The 9,508-nt window shown below is 42.6% G+C and overlaps 1 protein-coding gene across 1 annotated transcript in view; it reads right to left on the bottom strand.

The window, feature by feature from the left end:
- LOC104952048 (formin-binding protein 1) overlaps positions 1-632 on the bottom strand; it is a 38,958-nt gene extending 38,326 nt beyond the window's left edge. Inside the window, exon 1 of the mRNA XM_010778805.1 lies at positions 412-632. Coding sequence (XP_010777107.1) covers positions 412-632 — 221 coding nt within the window. The remainder of the gene's footprint in view (positions 1-411) is intronic.
- Positions 633-9,508: the final 8,876 nt, after the last annotated feature.

Below are 9,508 nucleotides of genomic sequence, written 5' to 3'. Positions count from 1 at the left end.
GCAAAACACTTTATGTGTGGGGAAAGACCGGCCTCTCTCACCGCTACATCCATATTCCTTGCGTTGTCTGTTACGACAGCAATGCCTTGATTATTGTCGAGTCCCCACTCCAAAACAGCAGATTTTAACACCTCAGCAATGTTTAGTCCAGTGTGTGATGTGAAAAGAGGCCGCGTCTGCAAAACAAAACTTTTAATTTCCCATTCGCTGGTCATAACATGAGCCGTGACTGTAATATAGCTCTGCGTAGCTCGTGAAGTCCACCCATCTGTTGTTATTGAGATGCACTCTGCTTCTTTGAGGCTCTGTGTCACTTTAGCTTTTGTCTCTTGGTACAGAGCGGGTAGCACTGTTCGACTAAAGTATGGCCGTGATGGAATGGCATACTTGGGCTCCAGCGTGTTTACTAACCTCCGAAATCCACTGTTGTCCACCACAGAAAACGGCCTTAAGTCTTTGGCCATGTACTCGCCGATGCACCTTGTTATTTCCTGAGCTCTTGGACTGTTAGGGGGAAGTGGCGCTCCAAATACTTCTGTCAGAGTCAGTTGGCCTGGCTTAGGCTTTTTCCTCACAGTAGGTTGTTGTGTTCGGAGCTTTTCTGGGTGGTGATGTGACAAATGACTTCTCATGTTCGATGTGTTTCCTGAATTGTAGGCGACCGTCGCCCGGCAGGATTTGCAAATAGTTTGGCGTTTGTCAGTTTGCTTTTCACCTTTGTCACTTCTTGAAACGGGAAAACCAAAATGCTGCCACACAACAGCTTTAAAAGTCGATGGAGCATCCTCAATTTCATAATTTTTATTTAGTTGGTCAGCACGTTCGTCTACTCCGTTCGCCATTTTCTCGTTGGGTCTGAGTGTGAGGGCGGGCTTGCACGCAAAGGATGATGGGAGTATTCTTGACTAGTACTATGGCGTCCTCTGCTGTTCAAACAAAAACATTAAAGTTTTTATTTACAGGGCGAGATATAAATGAATGAACGGTTATATCGCGGTAGATTTTTTCAGTCTCACGACGGTATTGAGCCATTTCATTACCACGATCCGCGGTATTCGGTATATCGTTACATCCCTAATTGTTATACAGTATGACACTTGACACAGTCTTAGATTAGAATATCGTTAGATGGCATAATTGTTGTCTTTACTTGGTGTTATAGACTGAGATACGGCAAAGTGATGTCATTTTCTATTATTTATTATTGCGTTTAACCCAATTATACATTGTATTTTAATTACTGATCATTATACTCCATACGGCCAAGCCCTATGTGTAAAGGCTATTTCAGAAATGATAATGCTAATACTCTGGGATATTGGAACTTGATTCAGAGCGGTGTGGTACTTGACTTCAGCTTTAGTTTTCCAAGGTACTGTATATACAATAGAAAGTCGTCATCAGGTTGATTTAATCTTTCATTATGCTCTATTCTTCTTTCGTTTTCTGTCTGCTTGTGATGATAGATTGACGTCTCTTGTATTTCAGTGATTTAATCATCACGTCTTCTTCTTTTCTGCAGGATCAGTTTGACAACTTGGAGAAGCATACGCAGTGGGGGATCGAATTTGTGGAGAAGTACACCAAATTCGTCAAGGAGAGGTCGGAGATTGAAACCAGCTATGCAAAACAAATTAGGTGAGCTGACTTTTGAACTACATTCATGGTTGAATGTTCTCCATCCAGGTGGCTTTGATAGAGACCCCCCCCCTCTCCTTTAAAGCAGGATTTGACCTACTGAAGTGTCCTTGAAACAGGAGACTGAATCTTCCCCAGCTCATTTTGTAGCTGACCGTGATCTCTGACCTCCCTCTGGGGGGGGGAAACTGAAACGTGAATTCCCTTATGGGAAGCAGTACATTATCGCTGATATATTAAGTATCATTTATTTCCACAACTGTAGATCAAAGTAAACTGTTGTGCAGAGGATGTCTGCTCCCTCCATCTTCCTCTCTTTTTCTGTGTCTCTGTCTGCCCCGCTCTCTCGTGCACCACGCTGTCTGTTGTTGCCTCTGCTTCGGGCGAGAGGAAGTCAGGTTGCGGGGGGATTGGGCGGAGCTTGTGTTTCCATAGAGACTGCTAGGTATCAGCATTATCCAGCCCAGGTCTGACCCAGATTCTTTTTTTTTCTGTTCTCCAACCACGCGTATTGGTCCCGCCCCCTCACAGTGCAGTCACTGATCCTCAGAGGTAGGGATGGTAGCATGAGCAGCCCCCCCTCTTAAGTCCTCATGTATCCCAACACAGTGGGAGATAGCCCCACAAATCCACAATCCTCATCTTTAAAGAGGCCTGGCAATATGGCTAATGCTCCAAGTATCAACCCCAAACCCCCTCGCTTCAGATTGACAAGCCAATACCAATCCAGCATTCAGATAGTAACCCTGTGTAACAGATCCTCCACAGTTTACTGCTCAACATAAGTCTGCTTGAGATAATAGGACTTGCTGTCTGTGTTTACATGCATGCAGTAAAGCAGAGCCCTACACCCATTAACTGTTAACACTTGAAGAAAGATCAAACTGAATATATATGTTAACAGAATTGGTGTTTTTTTTAAAATTTTTTACTGTTTGGTTATCTCTCGTACTTCTGTTTCATTCTTTTCTTTCTATGCATTTACTGAATTACAAGAAACACTGTCAAAAGTATACAAAGCAACTGATTATTCAAAGAAAGTATCATTATCAAATGTCTCAATATCTGAGAGGCTAAACAATATTTGATTAGATAGGGTAGTTGGATTTCTTTGTCCCGTTGACTTAATAATCAGAATCATGATATCTTTATTGTCATCATACTCGGGTAAAACACAATGTTGTAGGTTTCTCTTAATGTAGTAAAAGACATAGGAATAATGAATAACAGTGATAAAAGCAGTAGTAACAGCAAATAGAAGGCACTAGTTAGGTTAAATTAAATGTACAAATTGTACAAAGCAAATGTACATACAGTATATGAATAACTAGATGGAACGATTAGTGAAATTACTAATCAAATCAAATGAATGATTGATTCAAAATCAAATCCTTGCTGCTCTAACAGAAACTATTCAGGTGCATTCATATCTTGTTTACAGTGGCAGTTGAATTACCTTCTGTTAGTGTGTACAACTTCTGGAAAGTGTCCAAAGTAAATCAGTTTAGAGCACTGTGATGTAACCCCCCAAACATACGCACAGACAGATTTGTCCTTGCATTTGAACTCAAACAGATATCCCATAATTCAATTAGTCAGCATCTGTGTACAGTGTGTTGGACAAAGGGTCGGGGGCTGGACTCCTCTCCTTGGCAGGTCGGCTGTTATTAAACTTCAGGCTCCACAGATGGTGCGGATGTTTTCAGTCGCTGTGCTTACACAGACGACCTGCTGTCAAGCTGGGTCTGTTATCAAGCACACACACAAACACGCACGTGCACATTTGCACACTTGTCAGTAAAAGGCTAAAATGAGGAAATTAGGATGTACTGACAGGAGAGCTTGAGTCATAGGGTTTCCTGTGTTTTCAACACACTGAGCCTCTTTGTTGTGGAGCCACTTGGCCTCACCTCAGGACTAATTATCCCTCTTAATGAAATTAGGCTTAATCTAAAGGGCGCTCAAACAAACAGAAACGCAAGGCTGTTAGATTTAATGCAGTAATGGAAATAGCTGCTTGATCTGCTCTTCTTTTGTCTAGGCGCTGTTGTTGGGGGGGATTTATTTCCTTCTGCGCTACCCTTAGCATGCGCTTGAGGCCCCATTTACACGGGAACGCAAACGAAAATGAACCAAATTCGATATCAAAAAAGTAATTCAGTTCACACGCAATCGGCTCAATAAACGTGTCCGTTCACTCACACGGATACGGCTCAATAAACGTGTCCGTTCACACGAGACCTCTCGAGCCGCTGGAGACGCTGTAGTACATATGCCGGGCCTGTAAGTGGCGCTGTACTCCCGCCTCAAAATACACCAAAAGCAGCAAAGAAGACTCCCGAGCATGGTTGCCATGGTTGCCTGGTTGCCCTTCTGTTTATTCTCCGCGGTGGATTTAGCAACATGTAGTTCATGTAGTTCTCCATGTCCGCTTGTTGCTGATGGTTGTGGTAGAGGAGCTGTAGATTTTGCAGTAACATCTGGAGCATGGTCAGTAGCAGTAGCTACTGACCATGCTCCCCCCAGAGTGTTCCGTCCGCAGATCTATCCACCTTGGGACCCGTTATCGTTTGAGGGGTCCGTTTCCGCGGTTCCGTTACGGCCTCGTGTGAAGGAACGGGCTATATAAAAGAGAAAAGTAGCAGATACAACCCGAACCGTATCCATGTAAACAGGGCCTGAGAATCCCCCAAAAATAGTGAAAAAGGCCCCAAAAAAGAAGAAAAATCTTTATATTTGAGAGGCTAAAATTATTCTTTTTTGTGGCATTTTTGAAGGAAAAGTGACTTACAATTCATTGATTGTCAAAAAAAGTGTTTATTTTCTGCCAATCTACTAATGGACTAGAAATCCTCTGATTGCAGATTCTTAAATGTTGTATTAGGCTTTGAGAAAACGTGATCGTCATTTGTCATTATGTTATGACATTCACAGTCCAAACAACTAATAAATAAAGCAAAATGAAAATAATTGTGCTTTGTTTGAAGTTCAGCAGAAGTTTTTTTAAATACAGTCTACATTTGTCTCCAATTGAACACCATCAATGCCTACCACACTACTTTGTACCATGTCTATCACCCCAGCAACCACACACTGCAGTAAGCCATGAATAATCCCCTTCCAAGGCAATGGTGTAAACATGCACAATGCTTCAGTCTAGTTAATGCAGGGAAATGCATTCATGCCTCCTCCTCCCCTACATTCCATATCACAGTGGGAATAAAGTCCTGCTCACAAAGAGACTGGGTGAAGTTAAATAAAAGAGTCCGTCTTGGCTGGGTTTATATTGAAAACCAGCGTATACAGCAGCCATGTTGTATTACCTTTCAGAAAAATACACTCATACCTCATTCACACCAACGCAACTCCGGTTCAAGCTCCGTGCTAGAGCTTTTCAGGTTCAGAACCGGTTCTTCGGTTTAGCTTCGGCTCTTTTCACACTGCCCAGAGTCCGACTGGTGCTGCGTCATTGCGTCATCGTTTGCGTCATTACGTAACCGTAATGAGCTTCATAAAGCCAAACCGCGCGGAAACCCCTCACAGCTGACACCGACAACAACAACAACAACAATGGCCGATTGTGCTCCAGCTTCCGCTGTACCTCTTCGGAAGACCAGATTCCCAGTAGGTAGCTGGTCTCTTCAGTGGACCACTGCTGCTTGTTAAGTTTCTCCATCGTTGTGTACAAACTGGNTGCTTTTTTCAGCGGTGAGAGAAGCCGAACCATGTCCTCGGCGTCCGTGATGAAGTCAGGCGCAACGCACGCGAGATAGACACTCTGGAACCAGCTGACATCACGGACGCCGAGGACATGGTTCGGCTTCTCTCACCGCTGAAAAAAGCAACCACCGTGCTGTGCGATGAGTCTCGACCTACAGTCTCTCTCATTGTGCCCCTCAAGCACATGATAGAGCAAAGCATGGCACAGTGCGATGAGGACTCCTCCCCCATCGCCCAAATGAAGAGAGCCATACTGAAGGACTTTACAGACAGATACCAAGGGGAGCAAAACAAGTTTCTGCAAGAGAGCACTGCATTGGACCCCACAGCTGTGCTGGCCACCAAACAGGGAATGTTAAACCTGCCTGCGCATAAACTCATCATGAACCAGGTACATATTTAAATATTCTTTTTGTGTCTGTGTAACTTTTTCAGATAACGTAAGGTGTATTTGCCTCTGTTGTTTTTGTGAAAAGAAAGATAAGACGTTTTTTTTCTACCTCTGCTTGCTTGCATAGAACCCTAGTGAAACAGAAGGGGAAAGAGCACATGACGCTGAGGAACAATCTCCTCCTTCCAAAAAGACAGCACTCGAAGATCTCCTTGGGGAGTCTTTCAGTAAAGAAGTGCACGTCGCACAGCACAACACTGGTATCGAGGCTGAAATTGACTTGTACCGCAAAGCGACCTCTATTTTACTCTCTGACTGTCCTCTCAAGTGGTGGAGAGACAATGCAAAGTGTTACCCACTGCTGTCCCCCTTGGCCAAAGCATATCTCTCTGTCCCAGCCACATCAGTGCCGAGTGAGAGAGTTTTTTCCACAGCAGGGGATATTGTAAACGCCCAAAGATCCCAGCTTCTACCTGGAAATGTTGACATGCTCATCTTCCTGAAAAAAAACCTGTCTGATGAGTGAGTGAGAGAGTTTGAGTTGAGTTACTTGAAATCTATTTTATTGCAGGATCTGATTATTGAATGTTCTTGTTTATTTGCACAAAGAAAATGCATACTTTTGTTTGGTAGTACTTGTTCTTGTTCCAGTCTGTTACTGTTTTGACACTTTAAATGTACTACTATACTAAAATGCTGTACAAATCAGATTTATTATTTAATAAAGAAAACATTTTGGAGTAAAAAAAAAAATTTGTAATTTTTTTTAGAATTTTTTTTTCCTTCAATATATCGCGATAAATATCGTACCGTGGACTTGTTATCGCGGTATTACCGTACCGTGAGTTTTTGGTATCGTTACATCCCTAGTATTGTTAGAAATTAAAATCAATGTTTTAATGGGGAAATGTAGTTTAAACATGCCGTCAGTTTTAATGCTCTTTTATACTGAAAAACCAGAAATTCTTGTGCACAAGTTTTTTTCCTTCAATATATCGCGATAAATATCGTACCGTGGACTTGTTATCGCGGTATTACCGTACCGTGAGTTTTTGGTATCGTTAGATCCCTAATAACAATACAATATTGATATATTACCTGACCCTAGTGACACATTGTTACCAATCTTCTAAAGATTGAAGTTATCCTCATGTTGTGTAAATATTCTCCATTGGCTTTCTTTCAGCCAAAGCAACCATGCTATGTGTGTCAGTCAATGTGTTGTCAACGTGCAGCTAACCTGCTCTCATGGCAACAGTTCAAACATCTAACCCCTTCAAAGGGGGCATTCCCTGGCCTACAGCGGCCCAGCATTGGAAGTCGTAGAAGTGAATTTCAATCGGTTCCCCTAATCCCATCTCAAAGGGAAGTTGGAGGATTGAGTGTAGTTCATAGTAAAAACAGGCCCTCACAGCCTCCACTACTGATAACCAAATACAGCTGTTGGGGCAGCTGAACTCATTAATCATGATCTCTTCCTGACTTGTGAGGAAAAAATGAGCCTCTAGTTGGCTGAGGTCACGTCTAGAAATCCATCAGTTCAGAAAAAAGCATTTCATCAACACACACACATGAAACAGCTAATCTCCACTGACAACCATACGGCTTCTTCCAAATGACCATAGCTTGGTTTTGAAGATAAACATAAAAAACAACCTTGGTGTAGCTCCAACAGTCCCCCATCCTCTCCTCCACCATGTCTGAAGTCTTCCAGCTGACAGTCCCTCTAGCACTGCACACTAAGCAAGTGAAGCACCAGCTCTAAAAAGGTTTGTCTGAATCTGTGAGAATGAACTCTACGACTGCTGGGAACCTCTCTGCACAAAGAGCATTATCATATCAAAGACACAGGAAGCGGTTGTGGTGATGAAAAGTTTGAGTGTTACATTTAGGCCTCTGTGCAGCACTTCTTTAACTGACTTTTTATTAGAATTAAGGCATGCAATATACAACATCTTAATATACTATTCTATTTGTATTGAGTCACATGTCCTAAGTTTGATGACATCGTTCAAACACCTTTAAAGCTGCAGTCAGGCTAAACGTCTCCCAATTGAAGCACACAAAGACAACAATGGAGAACTTCCAATGAGAGGGACTTCCTATTGTTAGTCAATGAACAATCAACCAACTATTCATTATAAGAATGACAAGATGAAACCTAACAATAAGAACCTTTATTTTGATAACTTCTCAGTCTAGTCACTTGTTTTTCTTTTCTCAGTTTCTCTACCCCCAAGACTCCTATTTGTTGATTCTGCAAAATAGCTCCCCTTCCCTTCCCTTTAATTCCCAAAAGCATGCTCACTCTCAGATCTGTGTGCCAATTAAAACAGCATTTGCTCCATTATCACATAGGCAACAACCCTTCTTGGAAATCAACCAACATCACTGCTGCTACACCATGCACATGAAACCCTCCTCTTTCACAAAATCACTCCTCCACACACACAAAACCCACATTACCTTTTTTTGGGGCACCATTTTATCCAGTGTGGAATGTATACCCCTTTAAAATATCTTAATCCAAAAAATGTACATCCAACACCAACTCCAAAGCAGCACAATAGGCTGAGGTTAGGCTACATCCACAGTTTCAGATTAGAAAGGCAGATTAGAGTGGGGAACAATGTCCGCTGACCCCTCGCGCTAACAAAGAAACCGCACAGTGGTAGCAAGTCATTCCAGATTGTCTTTGAGGAGAACAATTCCAGAAAGCAGGAGAGGAAGCGATGCAGCTCTGGATCCCTCACACACACATAACACACTGATATGAGGCCACGGCTGCACACAGCATTCAGGCTGAATGCTCCATCAGGCGTAAGGTGGAGGAAGTGGGATGGGGAGAGAGAGAGGGGAAAAGCAGAGGGAGGGGGGTTGAGAGGAGCAGAGATGACAGAAGAGGCGGGATTATATGGGAGGGGATTACATATAAGGGAAGGGGGGGGTGTCATACTGCTGCTTGGGCCTCATAAATCCTACACTTTACCATATTTCATATAAAGTATAGCCTTTATGAAATACACTTTATGAACCGAGACACGACGAGTCATTCCAAGCTCATCATCGCTAACATCAGATGGGATAGAAGTTGCTCGAGGAAAAAATGGAAAAGTCATCAACAAAGCTTTTCTCAACCTCCAAGGGAAAGAGCTGATTAATAAATGATGAGTCTGAGTGGGGCGAGTATCAAAGACAACAACACATTATGTGAAAGTGTGTCAGATGAGAGCATACATTACATTGTCTGCCTGCTGTATTACATTAACCTCCTGCCTTCAACAATGACTAGCCCTGTACAGATTATTGTGCATTCTGCAAGTGATTTGGCACTAGCAACGGAAAACAGATCCAATGAGAGAAATGAGCAAAGAAAAGCAGAAAAGCATGTGAAGTGGTGGAAGAATAGTCAATCCATACTATTTTGGTCATTGTTTAATCAAGCCCCGAGCAGAAATTCACATATGCGAGTACTTTTTTGTAGATATTGTTGAGTTTTCCATGTTTGGTCAATCAATACAAACTAGTAAGTTGAAACGTTATTTGTTTACGTTTTATTGAACAGACAATAATAGTTAATTGAGAATGAGAATTAATTGAAATGTTGAGTAAAGGCCCGGACACACCAAGCTGACACCAAAGAACTGACACAGATGGACCCCGACTGTTGTGTCGCCTCGCGTCTCTGCGTTTTGGCCAGGTGTTTGGCTGGTGTGTCCGTGCCTTAAAGGTAGGGTAGGTAAGAATGGAGAAACCAGC

This window comes from Notothenia coriiceps, unplaced genomic scaffold (assembly GCF_000735185.1).
Source record: "Notothenia coriiceps isolate Sejong01 unplaced genomic scaffold, NC01 NC01_scaffold00019447, whole genome shotgun sequence".
In the NCBI taxonomy this organism is placed as follows: Eukaryota; Metazoa; Chordata; class Actinopteri; order Perciformes; family Nototheniidae; genus Notothenia; species Notothenia coriiceps.
Note: the sequence above shows the minus strand (reverse complement) of the source record. Positions and strands in the feature narration are given on the sequence as shown.